Source organism: Eschrichtius robustus, chromosome 3, assembly GCF_028021215.1.
Source record: "Eschrichtius robustus isolate mEscRob2 chromosome 3, mEscRob2.pri, whole genome shotgun sequence".
NCBI classification, from domain to species: domain Eukaryota; kingdom Metazoa; phylum Chordata; class Mammalia; order Artiodactyla; family Eschrichtiidae; genus Eschrichtius; species Eschrichtius robustus.
This window is the reverse complement of record NC_090826.1, coordinates 62,115,310-62,137,655: the sequence shown is the minus strand read 5'-3', so window position 1 is coordinate 62,137,655 and position 22,346 is coordinate 62,115,310. Positions and strand designations below refer to the sequence as shown.

Below are 22,346 nucleotides of genomic sequence, written 5' to 3'. Positions count from 1 at the left end.
TCATTATTATTCCTCACTCTTCTTTATTGTTGTAATTATTTAACATGGCACCTTTATCATTGTCCATTATTTTGAGGTGGCAGGGTGGTGATCAAATTCTTTTGCCTTTGAAGTTCTAAAGTTTCACTGAAGCTACTTCACTTCACTAAAGCTATTAAAGCAATTCTCCGATTCCCTCACTTTTTTGGTAATAAGACTTTGTACAAAACCAAAGCTCCCATTGAGGATGGCAAGAGAGGAAGAAGGTCTTTGTGGCTATTGTCATGTAACTAAGAAAACTTGAATCTGGATTAGGCTTGTTGGGTGCCAAATGCAGAGGTTCTGTTGCTTGCACCTGCAGAGCCTGGAGTTTTGAATGAAGCACGTTTAATTATCTTCATCCTGAAATGACTGGCTAAACAATAAAAGGAAATAATCCCACTGAGTAAATGAAAAGGGAATACTCGTTTTTTTATGAGCATCTAATCATACAGGTGTTAAATATCCCTTCTTGACCCTTTCACTGTTGACCTTCCCCAACATCTGTTCTTTGCCATTCCCCACATCTGTCCAATAACATTCGTCTGAAATTGATTTTTTTTCACTGTGCAATTGTTTCAGCTCACAACCATATACAATTTGATAAAAGGGCGGGATGCCTAAATTTCAGCATTGCACATAAATCAGTCTATTCCAAAGGATGCCTTTGTACTTATGAATTTGAGGGGCCAAGTAATCACCTTCTTTGCTGCTTTGGTGTAATTAAAAGCAGTTACATCTGAGTAGAACAAAAAAACTATCTCCATGGAAGGAAAAACAGTTCCAGAAATAAAAATGCCTATACATGCATATATTTACACTCCTACTCTCACTTCTGGGCCAGGACCAAAATTCACAGAGAAATGGAGGGTGATGGTGAAGGTGAAAGAAATAAGCCCTGCGACCAACCACTCAGGTTTTACCATTTGATTGTCTTTTCTAGGAAGGGCCCAATATGATTTCCTAAAACATGGAGCATTCCAGTGGAAAATGAGTGTTTGGTACAACTTAACCAAGCATACATAAAATTCACTGTTGGAGATTTAATTAGTCATAATTGTTATGAGGTATATATTTCTAGCAAACAAGTGACCCTATCCTTCTGATGCAAATAATTTCATCACGTAAAACTCATTAGTCTATTATAGCTCATAAGCACACAGAAGTCTGTTGAACCAGTGATGACTGTTGACTTGAAAAGTCATGTATCACATAACATAGGATGTGGAATAGACATTAGACATCTACTTTTCTAACTGTCCAACATATCCAGAATATGTTCCAAGAATTATTAGGCCCACAGGAACTCCAATATAAAATTTTCTGTAATTCTGTGGTCTCATAAATTTGGAAAAGCTCCATACTGTAAGAGATTCATAAGGCATATATGGACATCACAGTCTCTAGGATGTGCTCTAGAAAAGAAACCTATTGGGTTTAATTAGACATTTCAGTGGCCATAGAACTCTTTTATTTATACAAAGTAATGTGGTTCAGAATGGTGTAAACTTGGAATTTCACTAAAAATGTCTTCTCACTGCCAGTTAACTAAAATGAGTTGACTCAGGTCCAATGTGACCAGTGATCTATTTAATTAAATTTTCTCTCAACTTGTGCCTTTTCTGTGGATTGGCCAATGATTTTCTCATCATCCTAAAGATTACTACAACAGCTTCCTAGCTGTTCTGCCTGTTTCCTCTTCTGCCTCTATGCAGAACATGTTCCACACATTGGCCAAAAAATCTGCATAAAATGTTAATCAAACCATGTCCCACCTCTGCTCAAAATCTCCAAAACCTCATCCTCTTAAAATAAAATTCAAAGGCTTTACCATGGGCTACCAGACCCTCCGAATCTGAGTTCCAGCTACCCACCCAACCTTCTCTTCTGGATTCTTCCTCTCACCTGCTCAAGTCATGTTGACCATTTTGCTGCTCCTTAAACTTGTTGAGCATGTTTCTACCTCAGTGGTCTCAACTCAGGGTCTTTGACTTTTCTGTTTCTTCTTTTTTTAATAGTTTCCTACAAATAACCACATGATTCCTTTCCTCATATCATTTAATTCTCTGCTCAAATATTGCCTTATCAATAAGGAGCTCTGGAACTGCACCATATAAAATAACCCACTTTGCATTCCTTTTTCTTTTACCCTGCTCAGTTTCCATCTTAGTTCATATGGCTCTTGTACTGTGTATTTATGTATTTTCTGTTTGCATATTCATGTGCATGCACACACACATACAAAGTCAAGAATATTAGCCCTGTGAGGCCAGGAATGTTACTTTTTCATTAATGTAGTCCCCAGTAAAAATACTTGTTGAATTGATGAAGGAATGAAGAATAAATAAGTGGATGAATCCTCTGCCTCTTGAACAGTCATTTTCAAAAGAGGCAGAATGATAGCATAAGGGTTCATTCATGTCCCCAAGAAAAATCAGTACAGCTTTCAAGTTCAAGTTTATAATTTTAGCCTCAAAATGAAATCTACTTAAGACTCCCCTCTCCATATTTATTACTTACACCCCATAGCCCTTTAATTCTCTAACACATAAAATGCTCTTAGGCCTTTTTCTTATTCACAAGTGTTAATTCCTGTTTCGTTCTTTATCTAGGCTTCCATATGTCATTTTAGTATCTCTCCATTTTCAGTGTCCTTCACAGCAGCCTGTGAACCCCCTAGACAACACGATCATGCCCCTTTAACTTGTATGGTTACCTAGTGCTGAGCCATATGCACACTGTACTGCATAATAGCCTTTTAATGACAAATTAGATTTTTATTTCGGTTCATTATGCCTGGGTTTTCAGGCAATGTTCCGGATTTCATGGTTTTGTTTGTAATGAGTCATGGCCCCCTTGACAAACAAGGAGTAATTAAACTAACCAGGTTATCAATAGAAGCTTGTGATGGATCTCCTGTTGCATATGTTATTTCATCTTCAATAATAGTTGGATATCATAAAAGATTATGGCCTCTTAGTGTGACAGAGAGAAAGAGATGAAAGCCTGTGAGAACAAGAGTAAAAATACAATCTTACTTATACTTTTCACAAGCAAAATAGTATCATAATAATTGACAATAAGTGGGTTTTCATTTATAAATATCTTTTGTAATTTTATTGCCTTATAAGGGGGGGATGTGAATCTTTGCTTAACAAAGAAAGTTAAAATTTATCAAATGGTTCCTTATATTGTGTTAGAGAATATGCATGTGTTTGTATTTGTGTATTTATAAATGTGTGTATGTGTATTATCTCATAACATTTTCTTATTCAAACTTCTCTGGTAATCATTTTTTATTATTTTTCACCAAGTTATTAGCAAGCACTTTTTAAAAAATATTTCTTTGCAAGTTTTTTTCTAATTGAAACTTTACTATTAAGAATAAAAATCTCACAGAGAAATAGAGGTGGTATAATTTCAAAGTGAAGTATCACCCTTAACAGAAAATGATTACTCTGCTCAGGTATTTTTAAAATGAAAGGCAATATTCTGTTGTAAGAGTGTTTACAGTTTTCACATTCACTGCATATTGAAAAATTATTAAACTCTGTACTTTTTTATTGCTTTCTAAAGAAACTTAAAATAAATCCAAAGTGCACACTTACTCAGATCTTTTGTCTGAATGAATTAGTATTTGCACCTTCTAGGTTCCTGTTGTATTGAACTGTTTCCCACAGTGTTATTTGAAATATGTACTATGTTAAATGTAAACTGGTAGGAAAGAAAACATTTATGGAAAATGACATGCATATAAAACTAGAAGATAGCATAGGAGAAAATCTAGATGACCTTGGGATTGGTGATGACTTTTTAGATACAATACCAAAGGCACAATTCATGGAAGAAATAGTTGATAAGTTGGACCTCGTTAAAATGAGAAATTCTGACTCTGTGAAACACAATATCAAGAAAATAAAAAGACAAGCCACAGACTGAGAGAAAATATTTGCAAAATACACATCTGATAAAGGACTGTTATCTAAAATATACAAAGAACCCTTAAAACACAATAAAAATAATACAAACAATCCAATTAAAAATGGACCAAAGACCTCACCGAAGATATACAGATGGTAAATAAGCATATGAAAAGACACTTCACATCATATCATCAGGGAAATGCAAATTAAAACAATGAGATACCACTACATACCTATTAGAATGACCAAAATCTGGAACGCTGACAACTCCAAATGCTAGTGAGGACACGGAGCAACAGGAACTCCCATACGTTGCTGGCGGGAAGATAGTTTGCCAGTTTCTTACAAAACTAAACATACTCTTACCATACAATCCAGCAATTGCACTTCTTGGTATTTACCCAAAAGAGTTGAAAACTTAGTTCCACACAAAAAATAGATGTTTACAGTGGCTTTACATATGATTGCCAATGCTTGGAAGCAACCAAGAAGTTCTTCAGCAGGTGGATGGATAAACTGTGGCACATACAGACAATGGAATATTACTCAGTGCTAAAAAGAAACGAGCTATCAAGCCACGGAAAGACGTAGAGGAACCTTAAATGCATATTACTAAGTGAAGAAGCCAAGCTGAAAAGGCTAAATGCTATATGACCCCAACTATTTAACATTCTGGAGAAAGCAAAACTATGGAGAAATTAAAAAATCAGTGGCTGCTGAGGGTGATGAGGTAGTTAAAAAATGAATAGGCAGATATAGGAAAATTTAGGAATAGGAGGATTTTAAGGGTGGTGAAAATACTTCGTATGGTATCGTGATGATGGGTATGTGTCATTATGCTTTTGTCCAAACCCATAGAATGTACAGCAGCAAGAGTGAACCCTAATGTAAACTATGACTTTAAGTCATAATAATGTGTCAGTGCAGGTTCACCACTTGTAACAAATGTACCACTCTGGTAGGAGATATTGACAATGGAGAGGCTATCCATGTGTAGGGCAAGGAGTATATGGGAAATCTTTGCATCTTCCACTCAGTTTTGTGTGAACTTAAAACGGCTCTAAAAATAGCCTATTAAAAAAAATGACACATGCATACAACTCCTAATGTTTCCCTCCAAAACTCATCTACCTACAGTCTAACCCATTTCAGTCAATTGGTATTTCTAACTTTCTATTTAAGTCAAGTGAAATCACCCTCTTTTTTTAAAAAAAGTCTGTCCAGAAATCATGTTGGCTCCAACTTCACAATAGACCCCAAAGCTGGTCACTTTCCACCACCTCAGGTGCCACCACCCCAGTATGAGCTCCCAACATCACTTGTCTTCTTATTGCAACAGCTGTCATCCTGGCCTCGCAGTGGTCGCTTCTCAACACGGCAGCCTGAGTGATGTGATACTTTTAAAACAAAAGTCAGGGCTTCCCTGGTGGCGCAGTGGTTGAGAGTCTGCCTACTAACGCGGGGGACATGGGTTCAAGCCCTGGTCTGGGAAGATCCCGCATGCCACGGAGCAACTGGGCCCGTGAGCCACAACTGCTGAGCCTGCACGTCTGGAGCCTGTGCTCCACAACGAGCGCCGCGATAGTGAGAGGCCTGTGCACCGCGATGAAGAGTGGCCCCCGCTTGCCGCAACTGGAGAAAGCCCTCTCACAGAAACAAAGACCCAACACAGCCAAAAATAAATATAAAAATAAATTAAAAAAAAAAAAAGACGTAAAGAAGAAATACATGGCGAATATCTTTAAAACAAACAAACAAACAAACAAAAGTCAGATTAAATCCCTCCTCTGTAGTGGTTCACCATTTCACTCAGAGTAGAAGCCAAGTCCTTAAAATGGCCCTCAAGGTCCTATCTGATCTTTCTTCCTTTGGTTCCATATATTATTCAGGGCTCTGCAGACAAACAAAACCCGTAATATATGTGTGTATCTATATACACACACATACCTATACACACATATACATACATACATATGTGATATATATATGATGTATATATACAGAGAGAGACAAAGACAGAGAGAGACAGAGGCAGAGAGAGAGAGATTATATTATGAGGAAATGGTTCACTTCTTAGCTGGCTGAGAAGTCCCACAAACTACTGTCTGCAAGCTAGAGACCCAGGAAAGTCAGTGGTGTAGTTCGGTCCAAGTCCAAAGGCCTGAGAACCAGGGGAGCCAGTTGTGTAAATCTCAGTTTGAGAGCAGAAGACTGGTACCTTAGCTCAAGCAGTCAGGTGGAGAAGGGACAGTCTCCTTTCCTCTGCCTTCTCTATTCAGGCCTTCAATTGACTGTATGATGTGCACCCAACATAGGAAGGGCAACATGCTGCTGAATTCACTGATTCAAATTCTAATCACATTAGAAATACCCTCACAGTCACACCCAGAAATAATGTTTAGCAAATATCTGGATGCTCTGTGACCCAATCAAGTTGACGCAAAATGAACCATCACACTCCGTCTCCTGCTACTCTCCCTTCTTTCTCTTTGCTTCAGTCACACTGATCTCCTTGCTATTTCTCAACTGAACCAGGCTTGCTTCAGCCTCAGGGCCTTACTGCAAGCTGTTCCCTCTACCAGTAAGGCTCTTTCTCCAGATACTCACATAGCAAACTCGCTCATCTACATCATCTTTGCTTAAATCTTTCCCTGTCAATGAGTCCTACTCAGATTAGCTTTTATAAAATTGCAACCCATTCCTTGCTCTAATTCCTCTTACCTTGCTCTAATGCTTTTTTTTTTTTTTACAATATTTCTTCTAACATTTTATTTAAATTACTTATTTATTTTATTTACTGCTGATAGTCTGTCTCCCCATCCCCCCCCCACCCCTGTCTAGAATGTAAGCTTTATCATGTCAAGGAGTTTAACTGCTTGTGCCTTGAGAAAGGCCTGGTATGTATCAAGGGCTCAATAACTATTTGATGAATAAAAGAAATGGCTATGCTATAATGAAGCTTTTTAAGCATCATTTTGTGCCAGGCACTGTGCTTTGACCTCTGAATACGCAGAGATGAATCAGATATTTACCCTGCCTTTAGGCAGCGACAAAGACGCCTGGCATACCCATAAATAATTACAATACAAGATAGAAAGTGTGTCGTATGAGAGATTTAGATAAACTACTCAAAAGGGAAAGGTATTTCCAGCCAGAGTAACAGGGAAGAGTATAGAGATGGTGACCCCTAAATTTGGGTCTTGAATCTGTGGAAATGGTGAAGAATAGCATTCTATGTAGAAGGAACCACATTTAAAAAATCACTAATGTGCTAAAGCATAGGGAGTAGGGAAAAACGCAGAATGTGGAAAGAACTCAGACTTTGAGTCAACATGTCTGACGTCAAATCCAAACTCTGAAGCTAAGTAGCTGTGTGACCTTAGACAAATTATTTAACCTCTCTGAGTTTCAGTTCTCACATTTGTAAAATTGGGATAGTGCCATCTCGCCTAGAGTATTCTGTAAGGAAATCATGAGCATAAAGCACCAAACCCCGTGACTTGCTCCCAGCCATCACTCAGTGAATAAGAGCTATTATTGGAGTGTAGTTTGACTGGAGTACAGATGAAATGTTCCCATCAACAATGCCATTTTCCAATAGGAAGCAAGGCCAAAATGTATTGCATTTACTCTGCACTCCCTGGGAACATTCATCTATTGTCCAACTTGAAAAATGAAGCTGAAAATGACTAGTTTCGTAAGAGAAGCATAAAACACTGAAAATGTGATGCATTGGCCTATCAGGCATAAGATTACTTTGAATATAGAAGGAATAAAAATATGTGTGCTCTATATTTCGGTTGAAGATTATTTTAACTTACCCGCAGTTTCTTTCTTTCTTTGTTTCTTTTTCAGTTGCTCCTACGATTCAGGAAATTAAATCTGGCACTGTGGCCCCGGGACGCAGCGGATTGATAAGATGCGAAGGTGCAGGTGTGCCGCCTCCGACCTTTGAATGGTACAAAGGAGAGAAGAAGTAAGGACCTTGTGATTATTACTCTGTTTCAAGCACTTTGAGCTAATGTGTTTGTGTTTCAGATATTTACTTTAAGCGGTTTCTTTAACTGGCTTGAATGATTCTCAGCAGCCTTCTCTCGGGCAGGCAAACTGAAGAGGCCCACGTGGCGGGGCGGGGGATGAGTAGCTGATAGCATCCAGAAGAAATGTCCACTTTGGTTTATATGATCTCAGAAATGCCTTCAAATCCCCCATCACTGATGCATTTCATTTCTTTCCCTCCCTTCTGAGCCAGCACACCATTGCTCTTGCTGGCAACCATGTTTACTTGGGAAATAAACCAGCTCTTAAAGGACTTGGGCACAGCTTCCATGAGAGCACTCCAAAAGCAATCGGAGCTGCGGACTCTGCCTGGCTTCCTTGATAATCCTCAACCCTTTCACCTGCTTCCCTCTCCCACAAGTCATTTTAACATTTTGTTTTATAGAATGTGGCATCTTAAGTATTCTATCACTAAAGGGACTGTAGAGGGGTAAAATACATGGTTGAAGGACTAACCAAGGGGATTTTAGGACTACTCTAACTTTAGAGCAGCTTGAGGAGCTTCAGAAAGCCTTAGCAAGAGCTGTTGAACAAGAGAAGACAGGACTTGATGACTTTCTCTTTACTTTCAACCAGTGACCTCATTCAGATCTCTTTACCTGCTCTTATCAAGCCATCAAAGAAGAATAGGCCCCCCTGGGTAAAATGGCAGATGTAATGCAGAGGGGAGGGTATTATCTATAATATATATTTTTTTGCTTCAAAACTAAGGAAGGTATGTATTCAAGAAAATGTTAGGTTGGACCATATGAACTTTCCATATTTCAGTCAAAAAGGCTAAATGTTGGCAATCCCATACTATTCAACATATACGTATGGGGTTTATTTATTAGTGTCATGGCTCATAACTAATTATGGCTAAACGTCTGAACAGAAAACAGGTGAAATCACATAAGAACTTAGATGTTGCCACAATGGATGAGAATGGATGTGACATAAGCAGGTATTTTGTTTCTTAAACTGTAATCAAAAGAGGATTTATGGAAGATATTCTCTTTCAACATCAGCCTTAACAATAAAAGACATCCCCATAACTATCTCATTTGTTTTGGATAACTGACAGTGATCTTACCTAAAAATTTTCACAGTTGTTTTATATGCAACCTCTTCTACAATTTGGGCTGCTCAATTACTACTTCTTTTTACTAATTAATTAATGCTTTGACTAATTCTAAATCTTTGCGTCTTCCTGGAAGCCCCTATATTTTTATATACCTAGAATTAGATAAACTGGTCTGTGGTCACCCTTGTCCCATGCTACAGGATTACATATCTGGCAATATAACCTGCCTCAGATTCTGATAATCCAGGCTGGGAAGTCTTCAGTCTGTGATGATCTTTAGAGACAAACATCTGGGAGAGTGGTTCTCAGTCCTTTGAAAATTATGAAACCCTTTGTTCAAATGCAGTCTTTTCTGGAAGCCCAGTAAGTGATATCTGTGAAAGTAAGGGTGAATGAGGCCTCAGTTCCACCTGCTCAGAGCCCTCCCTTCCATTAGGACGTCCTTGCAGCCCCTCCTCCCCATCCCTGGTTCTCCGCAAAGCGCAGTTTTAAAAAATGACTTAAATTATTTTACATATCTTTCAAAGTCACTTTTGAAACTGTGTCATACATTTCTTAAAGGCTAACAAGCAGAATTACTGTTAGAAGCACAAGTGAGAACTCCTTTGCTAAAGTCCATTTTGTTTCTAATAATTTTTTTTGCTATATCTCTCTCTTCCCCTTTCCTAAATTCAGTGACCATTGTCAAAACAGGCTACAGCGATCCTCAGCCCAGTTTCTTGGCCTGTAGCAAAGATAGCAAAGAGCCATTTGGTGTCCACAGTCATAGCTTCAGTGATTTTTTTTTTTTCCAAGTGGGGAGATGGACTATAGCTTTTATTAGATTTTCAAAGGAGTTTAGAACCACTGCTAAAAACAGTAGATAGATTCCCCCCAATCAGTGCCCCTCCCCAATACACTCACACACGAGAAAATCTAGCCACTATGAAAATCAGATGCACTTATCAAGGGCAAACATATTTTCACTTCAGAATGAAGTATACATTTATCATTTGTTAGAGTTATATTTGAGGAAATATTCAAATTCTCAAATACCACTAGAATATATAAATTCCTCTTAAAATTATAGAAAAGCAAATTTGAGTATATGCAGGGAGTAAGAGAGAGAAAAATTCTGCGTGATGAATGATTGTTGTTACACTCACTAAGAGCATCTACCATGCTATCTTTTCAGGGCCCAGGCCATTTAAAATATTTATTTCATCAAAATGAAAAACTATGTAATGAGCACCTGCTATTTAACGTTAACCCATTTTATTTTCACAACAAACCTAGAAGATAGATACTACTCACCTTTTGCTGAAGAGAAACCAAAGCACGGTGTTTTTAAGTAATTTGCACAAGTCTATAGTTAGTGACAGAGCTGGGATTTGAGCCCAGGAAGTCTTGCAAATATTCATGCAGAGTCTGTGGATTTAACCCTTATACTATGGCACCCAGTATTGTTCATGGGACCTCAGAGTCTATCAAAAATAATTTGAAATATCAATGTTAAATGCCAGGGTAAAGGCATTGCAGGTAATTTATAAGTTAGCAAAATAAAAGATTGCACATACGAACACTCACTTATACTTTCCCAATTGGTTTCATCAAAGACACAGAAATAATGGAGTCAAGGTAACCAGACAGAAACGAAACAGATACAGCATGTTTTCAAGTTGTTTTCTTGACCTCAAGGTCATTACCAGGAGCATGAGGCTGACAGAGACTGTCGGAGCAGAGCATAGTTTTTAGAAGATCTTGAGTTTTATTTCCTAGAGATCTTTTATACTTGAGGTTTACAAAAAATATTCAGAAATAACTTATTCTCTTCACTTATACTTAAGGGGATGTTTACAAAAACTCATCTCGCTTAAATCAAGATCTTCAAAGCCAGATCTTCATTCAAATAAATATAAACAAATAAACACAAACAAATAAACAAGATGATAAACTGATAATCTGATGATCTCTAATCTTATCTCTGCCTATAGTTCTTCCACATCCTGTACAATCCGTTTCTGTGTGCTGGGAATAATATGCTTGAGAGCCTTTAAAAAAAAAAAAAAACCTGCAAAATGAAGCACAATTTAAAGAAAAGAAAGAAACGTTACTGAGGATAAATCACTTTCCAGGACCTTTAAATTCTATCTCATTTATTCTTCAGACCTCTGTGAGGTATGATTTATTATCCTCAATTTACTGATGACAAAACTGAAACATAAGAGACTTAACCTGTCTAAGAGCACTCACTTAAAAGATGCTGTCGGGACACATTTTAGATTTGTCAACCTCTCAGCCCATGTCCTTTTTGATTGTATACATTGCCATTGTTAGTTATCTGTTGTGAAGTACAAATCAACCCAAAATTTAGCAGCTTAAAACAGTAAGCTTTTGTTATCTCAGTGTCTGTGGGTCAGGAATCCAGGAGCAGTTAGCGGGATATGGCTCAGGGTCTTTCACTTAGTTCCTGTCAAATGTCACCTGGCGCTGATCCTCTGAAGGCTTGACTAGGGCTGGAGGATCAGCTTCTGAGGTAGCTCGCTCACACGTCCCACAAGTTGGTGCCTGTTATTGACTGAAGGCCTCTGTTAATCACCATACAGACCTATAAACAGGGCTGCTAGATGTCTTCATGACAAGGCAGTTGACTTTCCCCAGAACTAGTGATTCAAGAGAATACCATAGAAGCTGTTCATGATCTAGTCTCAGAAATCTCTATCTTTTCTGCAATATATTATTGGTTATAAAAGGTGACCCTATTCAAAAAGGGAGAGGTAATAGGGGAACATAAATATCAAGAGGTGAGAATCATCAGATGCCATCTTCAAAGATGGCTGTCACATTGCCTCCCTCATGGATGATGTAATTGTTTATATATTAGAAATATTAGCCATTTGACCTTTAGTCTGTTGCACTGTTTGGGTAAGCATCATGAGAAAGACTAAAGTTATATACTTGTTATTAAGATATCCCTTTGTATAAAATGGTCATTTTTTAACACTATAGTCTCTTTCAGCATACCTGGCAGGGACAGTTCTAATAGGCTAAATTTTACTCTCTATATAAAAACATTTTAAGTATTGGGAAAACAAAAGTTCAGAGTTCAATTGCACGGAGAGCCAAAAATTTAAACTTATTTTCTTAATAACAGAGAAGATTGATAAAAAGAAATACACTCCTTATATGCAGTGAAAGGACACTTCAGAATAGGCTCAGTAAATAATGTCTTTGATAACATGAAATTAAGTTCATCTATAGCTTGAGAACAGTACATTCACTTAGGATTAAGACCAAAAACATAAACTAAATTTTAATGGACTAACGTTTAAATTGGTATTGCAAAAACATAGGTTTTGTATCACTTTGTGGAGATGGTATTACCATCTTGTCTTAGATCAGAATTTTATTATTTGCTTACTTAGTTGAATTCCCTCCTATTTTTTTTAGCTTTCCTCAAATCCAAGCCTGCAACCTAGAAAGACATGCCTTCTTATTTTTTATGATGAGTTTAACTGCTCCAGTCTTATAAAATACTGCATACTTTATTCACTTTGCCTATTTTTAGGCAAATGGACGATTGTAGCAATGTCTTTTTAGAATTCTTTAATCACAACAGGGTTTCTTTCTTAATTCTCTGTTATAATTTAAGATAAGGATACAAATGTTACAAATAGGTAAATACAAATTTCGTCCATAAGTGAAAAACAAATATGTTGTAAAACATTAAAATGATCAATATATCAGTTAAAAAACAAACATGTATCTAAAAATTGAATATTTTATATTGTATGATGGGAACTTATAATATTTTGACTTTTTAAGAATGAATTTCAAATTTAGTCTATGAATTTTTGTCATTCTTTACAACAAATAACATGTCAGCACACTTCTCACTTCAGAATCCTGTTAATGGTTCAGTCTACACCACTGCTTCAGAGGAAATATGATGAGCATTACCTTATTGCCTGTTGTAAAGGATTTATTATCTATGTGCATAAAACATGCATGCACATGTCACAAAATGTATACAGGTATCACTGAATGGACAGAAGAATGCCTAAAATCAACCAGGTAGAGTATGCCAGGTTCACATTACACAGAAGTATGATGACCTTTTTCAATCAGGTTAGGTTTTCATTTTAGGGAATGATGATTTTTTGCTGTTGGCTTTACAGAGGTAAGGTGAACTTGAGAAATCATAATGAAGTGGAGTGACCTTTCCTCTCCTTTTTCCTATTCTAGATTATTTACTACTGGATCATCTAGATGGGCCATAAATTTCATCTGAGTTATTCACTTTGATGAATGCATGTAAGAGGGAGGGTCTTCTTTCCTTCTTTTATTTTCAAGGGGACCAGAAAAATGAGTTAAAATATTTCTCTGTATCTTCAAAGATCCTTTTTCTTTGCTGTTTTTTCATTTAATTTATGTGTGTCACAGTTATGAATACGTCACATTTGTATAACCCGTTATGATTTTCAAAGCATTTTTATATATGGTAGTTTAGCAAAATGTGCGTGTTTTTACATTTCACTTACAGTAGAGTCAACTCTTCAAGCTTTGGGTGCTACATAAGAGAGAAAAAGAGAAAGAGATAAATACATAATAGTAACAATTTAAATGACATGGACTTGCTACTCTAAAGATGTACAATAGGAGACATAGTCCTTGCTACAACTTCAATCATGCTTCATTCCCATTTGCCTCTGATAGTGTATCTCTCCCATTCTAAGTGAGATTCTCAGGTGGAAAATGGGTATCTAATATAACATGGTTCCAAAACAAAAAGCAACTATTTCATCCAGTGCCCAACCATGGAGAATGATGTAAAGCAGTGGTCCACAACATTTTTGGAACATATATCCCTATGAGTAAAATTTGAAACTTAGCAAAACTAACAATATACGCATACTTATTTGTAAATTATGTATATGCATGTCTGAACTGGTGTATTGCTTACATTAAATGACCGACAACAGACAAAATTTAAAAGATGAGATACAAATGCAACATAAATGGACATTTTATTATTTTTTTCTCATACTCCAACAGATCACTTTGTACCCACCTTGAAGTACTTGCCCTCCATTTTGGAGACGCTTGTAAAGTACGTTAGTTTAAAGTAAGGAAGTTTACGGAATTGTCAAGGGCAGTTTTAATGGCATGCAACTTTTACCCTATATGCTGACTTTGCAGTCTTACAACACATATTATGTAACTTAATATACTAACGTACCCATTTCTTGCAAAATTCTAACTAGCTTATGCCTGAGAAAAATGCTATCTCATAAAGGTAAAATAATTTGTTGAAGGGACGTACAGAATGGGAAGTAAAATCTAATTTCAAGGAAAACTTGGGAGGTGATGGATATGTTTATGGTCTTGATATTGATGGTTTCACAGGTGTATACTAATTCCCAAACTCATTGAGTTGTATATATAAAATATGTACAACTTCATATACATCAATTATACCTCAATAAAGTGATTTAAAAGACAAAAAAAAAACCTAACATATGTATAAAATAGATAACTGTATAAAAAATAAATAAAATAAAATTCAAAAATTCAAAAATAAATAAAAAATTAAAAAAAAATTTTAAAACCCCTAATTTTCTGACTCTTGTGTCAAGATATCCCTCTTCTAGATTTTATACCACAATTTTGATTATTAGGGAGAGACTAGAATTATAATTCTCTACACACACACACACACACACGCACACGAACATGCACACGCACACCCCCCTGGCCATCACCCCTTTCATCCTCTCATTTGCAAGGCCTTTATTATAAGAGTAGCAGTTACATATTTTGATTTAGAATGGTACTAGAAATAACCTCATTGCCACCCCATGTTAAAAGTGATCTTCCCTGATGACCTGAGATTTTACTTCTTCTCATTGGGCACTTATCTGTGAGATAATTTGCAAAATTTGAAAAGGAAATAAGTTCCTGTGTTGAAAGAACTTGCATTTCTAATGTTATCTCATTATTATGTATTTGCTTGTTTGTTTATTAGTTTATTAATTTCATCATGATGATATTTCACTCCTTCTTACAACCAAAGTCTTATCAATACAACTCCATCACCCCTGTGATGACTTGGTCATCCGAGACCAAGATGATAAAGGGTAAATATCTGAAACAAATGGGAGCATCTACAAAAATCACCAAAATGAAATAAGTACTAAGAAAACCCTAAGGGGAATCCTAAGTCCTTGAAAGTACACAGCCAGGGTCCATTCAACTCAAATCAGAGCATTAACAAGTGCTTCAGGGAAAAGGTAGCTTTTGTGCTGGACACCAAAGAATGAATAGTATTTCCAAATATCGCAAGGGGTGCAGAATAATCATTAGCAAGAAAAGAATGCGGTCAATTCATCTGAGCATTGTGTGGAGAGTTTTTTATACTCTGGGGTACAGGATGTGAAATACGGTGTAATAGAAGGTAGATTTAGAAAGGTCTCTTAGGGCAAGACTTGAGGGACCTTAAATGTCATGATAAGACATTTGGGCTGGATTCCATAGGCATTGGGAAGCCATCGGAGGGCTTTGCAAGAATAGTAAAATGATCTACTCCCCATCTTCACAAAATGTTTCTGGAAGCAGTTGGGAGGAATGGATGGGAAAGATATAAAATATGGCTTAAGCTAGGGTATTGGTTGTGCAGTTTAAAAGCAAGAGAGAGAAAAGGTAGTATTTGTATGTTTCAGTGTCTGATTAAATACAAGGAAAGGACAATTAGAAGGTAATTCCAAGTCTTCTATCTTGGAATTATTAGCTGAGGCTGGGAACACAGGAAAAGAGATTTGGAAGAGATCTGAGTGCTGAGTTTGGTTTGGGACATTCTGAAATCGGGTGTTAATACGGATACACAGTCCACCAGCAAACAGGATTTTGGTTGTGTTCTTAAAGTTCATAGCGATATTTCCAAAATAAATATTTGATCTTGTCACTTGGTCCTTGAATCCTTCAGTGGTTTCTGATTGTCCCTAGAATCAAGTCCTAACAGCACAGCATGGCATAGGAGGCCTTTGTGTTCTAGCGCCTGTTGACCTCTCTGGCTATGAAACTTGCCATTCTGCTGTCTCACAATAGGGGTTTAGCCATCCTGAAATATTTAATTCCCAAACTGTGGCATGATCTCTGTCTTTCAAGCCTCTTCATATGTTGGCCGCTTTGCTTATAAGCCCCTTCCACACATACCCCGACCCTGGCTACCTTTGACTGGCTGCCTTCCACTAGGCCTTTAGTCTCAATTCAGATGTCACCTTCTCTCAGAAAATACCCTGAGCGTTTTCTCCTAGAAGAGGAAGTTCTCCAGATGTACTCCTGTTTGCTCACCTCTGTCAAAGCACAAAGATGCCGTGTTGACCCTCATGTTCACAGCATCTAACATGGTGTTTGGAACACACTCTCTTGCAAGAAAGCATTGTGGCCTTTTCATATTGATAAAGTAGAGCCATTCTTATTCTGATACACTTTCAAATTGGTAAGAGAATATTAGTAGAATTGCATCATCCCCTTAGACTGAGGAACACTGTAAACCCGATGTGTGATTACAGAAGAGAAGCTGGTATCCGTTGCTCAATTCTGACTTCCCAGGATTTCTTTGTGAACGTGGTCTCTGCAAAGTGGTTGTGTTGGTATATTGTGGGATGAAATTTGACATTAAAATCATGGGCACATTGATATTAGAAAAGCAGTTCAAGCAGAGAGGAGAAATCTAGTCAAAGGCCAGGTTGTCAGGGATACAGGACTCACTGCAGTCAGGGAGATTGACACCTGCACTGTAGCCTTTGTTTATTTGATGTAGGGTTAAAAGGCAATATCCTCCCTGTGCAAATCAATCTGTCACAAGTAAGGCAGCCCAAAGGTCTCTAATCTAAAATTATTAATTTCATTAAAATTCATAAAATAAATAAGACATACATTTTAAATAGGCTAATAAAGTCTAAAATCATTAAAATGTCCTAACATATTATAATAACATTAATTTATTCAAATGTACAACTAAAGATAGATACCCCTTGGGGCTAAGACAGTGATGCATGATATTCTTCAGTCTGTTCCTGGGAATAAATGGTACATTGTTTTTGAGCCTTAAGTGCCAAGCAATACAGTAAACCAATAGGTTGCTATAGCAGCATGTTCACATAAATTTTCATTTCTCGCTGGTTTCTAGCAGTTCCTACTCCTCCCTCTTTTTACTTTTTTTTTTTTTTTTTTAATTTACCTTGCACATCTGTGAAAAGCCTAGATGAGGTTGATAATGTGCATGTAACTGATACTGAGTTTGGCACATCTTGAAATCATGATGCCATGATCCTTTCAGTCACTCTCCTAGATCTTTTCTTTAAAAATAATTTCCTGTATGCTCAATATTTTAATATTTTCCTGCCCTCTGAGAGGAAATGTATCCGTTCTAAGAAACAGACCCTATCATTGAACAATAATAACACCTATCATATATCTAGTGCCTACTGCATTTGATATATACGTGTGTATATATATATATATATATATATATATATATATATGCATAGCTATTACATTTTATACGTTTAAAAAACATTCTTACATCAACACTTTGAGATTGGCTTCATCTATCCCATTTCATAGATGAAAAAACTAGGCATTAAAAAAATGTAAAAACATAATTCATTCAGTAGAACACGCAATAATTACTTACTGTGTAACTATTAAGTGCCCAGCGCTCTGCTACATATTTAGAATACAATGAATAACAAAACCAACCAGGATCCTTGACTGAATGGAGTTACACTCTAATGGGGAATATAGAACATAATCAAAAGTCACACAAATATATGAAAACTTACAACTGAAATGGTGTTACAGAGAGACGTATTTGATGTTATATTGGTGATTTGACCAAGTCAGAGAGAACCCAGTAACTCCATAACATCACTAGAATTTGGACTTTAGAGACAATTCTGGACTTAAAAATATTGCATTCTTGACACTTCTCTAGGTTTTATTTTTTTCTGTCATTCTTTTTTTTTTTAATTTATTTTATTTAATTTATTTATTTTTGGCTGCGTTGGGCCTTTGTTGCTGTGCGCGGGCTTTCTCTGGTTGTGGCGAGTGGGGGCTACTCTTGGTTGCGGTGCGTAGGCTTCTCATTGCGGTGGCTTCTCTTGTTGCGGGGCACGGGCTCTAGGCACGCGGGCTTCAGTAGTTGCAGCATGCGAGCTCAGTAGTTGTGGCTCGTGGGCTCTAGAGCGCAGGCTCAGTAGTTGTGGTGCATGGGCTTAGTTGCTCCGTGGCATGTGGGATCTTCCCAGACTAGGGCTCGAACCCGTGTCCCCTGCATTGGCAGGCACATTCTTCACCACTGCGCCACCAGGGAAGCCCTTTTCTGTCATTCTTGATATAGCATGCATATACACTGTGGGGAGAGATTTACTACCACCCAAATTTAGTGAACCTAGGGGAAGAAAAACAAACGAGAATTGATGCTGAAGGGGTGTGTGTGTGTGTGTGTGTGTGTGTGTGTGTGTGTCAAGGAAGGTAGCCTGAGGAGGGAGGTGAAAGCCCACTTCATGCTTCTCATCTTGGGACTGTGAGTAGCCTGAAAGGCTTACTCCATTGGAGGCTAAAGACACCTGCTGTAAGATGCTGCACTGATGGGCAGAGTTAAGCCCATAATAGATAGTTAAAAGGCCTCGAGTCCAGGGAAATCTCCAGACAGCTGGCTGAACTGGACCCTACATTTTTGTTTGACTTTCTACCCCATTAGCTTCACCTCATGGATTGAACCTGGCATTCCTGGCATGAATGCCACATAGCACTCGGTTATTTAGCGCCACTGGTTTTATTCCCTGGTTTAACTTGATTTCCTTCAACCACCCATGATTTCTGACTTGTCTCTCCAAACTCAAATACAATATCCTGTTTTCTACTTGGTGATCTGAGTATATCAATTGCTACTTTGGGAGGATACCCGTAGTCAGAAGACCTGGATTTGAATTTTGGTTCTACCACTTATCAGATGGTAGAAAATAAATTTACTTAATTTTTCTAAATTTCCTTTTTTTTCTTATCTGTAAAATGGGACTAATAATGCTTACCTCCTAGGATTGCTATGAAGATTAGTTGATATACATTTGAAAATGCTTAAATGTCAGTTTCCCACACTCTTTAACACTAAACTTTTTTTGTACAATGTTGCAATTTTTATGTTAGATTACTTCAGTCATAAATGTGTTGAGAATAGCTAACATTTTCCACATACATAAAGCATTCCTGCTCACACTGAAAAGACTAGAAATACAGTCATGAATTCAAAGCCAAATATATACCTAAGCTGGAACTTTATCACTGAGAGAGGCATTATAAGGTGTGCCGTGCAAAGACCTATATGCCACCTCAGTGTCATCTTCAGATTTTCAGGTATAGCTAAGGCCCCTTAGAGAGTAACTGTGTCATATTTGTCTTTTTTTCCTTTGGTTCCTAAATCAAGTATAAGAGGCATTTAATCATCATTTGATGACTAAATTAAACTTCATTTCCATTAAGACCATACCAGAGTTCTTAACATCACCCATGACTTTTTCTAAAGCTCTTTTTTTGACTTATATCTTTAGTTCATACTACTTCTTGGAACTCCCACAAGCCTGAAATCTATTGCTGGAAGTAACATTCCTTTTCTTTGTAAATATAACTCTTATGACTCCAGAACTGCTTACCTTCCCCTACTGTCTTCCATCTTTCCTATGCTACCACCCAAAGATCAGTTAATAAGACTGTATTCATCTTATCCAGTTGTACAACATGATATATTATTATCATATTCTTTTGCAATTCTAATCTGATAAAAGATCTATTATCATTCAAGAACACCTCTCCCATTCCGATTTCAAGTTAGTTTAATATTTTAAGTGTTGTTGTCTGACACACACATGTTTCCTATACCAACAATGAAGTTTTTCTGTGACTATTTGTACCTGAAAGCTTGTTTATCTAGAAATATCTATTGTTACTCCTGATCTGGGACAGCAGATAATAAACAAAAGTCCCAAAATGTGTAGTGAGGCTGGATTTATATAGAAAATGAATGAGGTCAGGTTTAGCTGCTCCATTTATTTTTGCACCCTCAACAATCAGTGCCAATGGCTATGTGGTCAGTTTTGCTGTTGTTATGTTGTCGCCATCCTAGATAGCTACTGCCTAAGAGAGGTTATGATTGTGAAGCTTGTTAACATTTCATGTGTCAGAAATAGAAGTACCGTCATTATTAGTATGTTTTCCATGTGGTGCTTCTGACTGACACTAAAAAATATAAAGAACTATTCTAATTCCGAACTAGTTCGTTGGTCAGGCTATGTCAGTTATGAGATGGCTGCATCTGCTGGCAAAGCAAATAGCTTGCAGTGCACAGATTTATGAGACATTAGCAAAAGACAGAAGAAAGAAGAGGGAGGGCGATGGTATTCAGTATGTGTCCTAGTCCATTTGAGCTACTATAACAAAATACCACAGACTGAGTAGCTTATAAACAAAAGAAATTTATCTCACAGTTCTGGAGGCTGAAAGTCCAAGATCAGGGTGCCAGCATGGTCCAGTGAGGGTCCTCTTTTGGGTCCCAGACTTTTCATTGTCTCCTCATATGGCAGAAGAAGCTAGGGCTCTCTCTGGAGCCTCTTTTATAAAGTACTAATCTCAACGATGAAGGTTCCACCTTCATGACTTTTAAGCACCTCACAAAGACCCCACCTACTCACCCCATTGTCTTTGGGACTTAGGATTTTAATGTATGAATTTTGGGAGGACACAGTCAGATCATAGTGGTTTGGAACAAACTCCTATTGGTGGCAGAGGGTAGAGGACAGCAGAGTCCACAGTAATAGAAGAATCTTATATACGTGGGGTCCACTGAATGGTAAAAATGCAAAAAATAAAAATGACCAGGCATTTCTAAGCAACCACCATAGGCTGCTGATCTCCTGCTGAGGAAAGGAATGCCATATTTCATTCCTAGCTTATTAGAATTTGTTTCTCTCTTTTTGAGGGTAGGGACTGTAAGAAAACATCTCTCATTCTATAATCTAAGTCAGTATAAGAACCATTCTTTTATAGCTTGAAAGAGTTAAGTATTTAGGAAAAGAGAGAATGAACTCCTAAAAAGGCAATATTCTGGATTTAGTTCCCTGGTTTCATTGCAGGGTGTGTTGTGAACTATTGCTTGAGTTGTCACTTTCAGATTTCACATCACTGATGCAAGGAAGTCTGGTTTCAAGCAAGTCTGGGATAAATATGAAAAATCCAGTGGGACGAGGGTCATCCTGTGAATAGACTCATGTGCACATGCTTGAAGCCTATCAAGGATTTTCTTTAACACAGAATAACAATTCAATGTGTCAAATACATGTTTGATAAAAAAAAAGAATGATTTTCTTTTCAGAAAATATAATTATATCCAAACGTATTAGGATAAGTCTGTTTCATAAAAAAAGCATCATCAGTTAAAGAGCTCTTTTCTTATTTGTTTTTAGTCAAGGAGTGAAATTACATTAGGGTGATACATGATGGGACTTCTAGGCATGGTTCAATTTTTTTGGATCTAATACCTAAGGGTAGACGTATTCATCTTAAAAGGGTCCCCACAGTGACTAAACCACCCACTGTTGTAAACACCTGTTTATATATCTGATTCTTCTTGAAAGCTCTTCAAAGATTATGTGTTGTCCAGCTTAGCCCCTAATCACCTAGTATAGAACTCATCTTTGTAGTAAGTAATGACTATTTTCAGAGTTGGTTTAAATAGTTGAGAAACCTTCCATCTACCACTACCCCCAGGATCCCTGTAGGAAAATCACAGAAATACACCCTCCGGAGATATACATCATCTCAGAAGTCTCTCTCCCTCAATGTCAGCTTTGGAAAGGCTGCCCCAGTCATCTACGAGGTGAAGACAGGTTCTTAAATGGTGCTTGATGAGTCAGTACTTCTAAAACTCCCAACTATGGAAGAAAGGAAGCTTTGGACTGTTCCAGTCATCTCAGAGAGATAACGTCCTCTAGAGGAAGAACATTCCCCCAGAGAAGATGCTTTCCTTTTTTTATTGACCATAAATCACCTGCCAGGCTGATCGGAGCAGCAGGTGTTGCTGACGCTAAAGTGTGACTGATGTGCCACTCTGGTAAGAATGCACATAACACTGCTGGGCACGGGCCAGAAATGGGCCTGCACGCACAGAGCATGGATACACTGCATGATTTAGCACCATCTGGGGCTTGCCTTCAGATACGTTAAAGGGCAGAGAATTGACACCCAAC

The 22,346-nt window shown here is 37.4% G+C and overlaps 1 protein-coding gene across 1 annotated transcript in view; it reads left to right on the top strand.

Moving 5' to 3' along the window:
- NEGR1 (neuronal growth regulator 1) overlaps nucleotides 1-22,346 on the top strand; it is an 897,928-nt gene that overhangs the window by 699,364 nt on the left and 176,218 nt on the right. Inside the window, exon 5 of the mRNA XM_068538018.1 lies at nucleotides 7,797-7,917. Coding sequence (XP_068394119.1) covers nucleotides 7,797-7,917 — 121 coding nt within the window. The remainder of the gene's footprint in view (nucleotides 1-7,796; nucleotides 7,918-22,346) is intronic.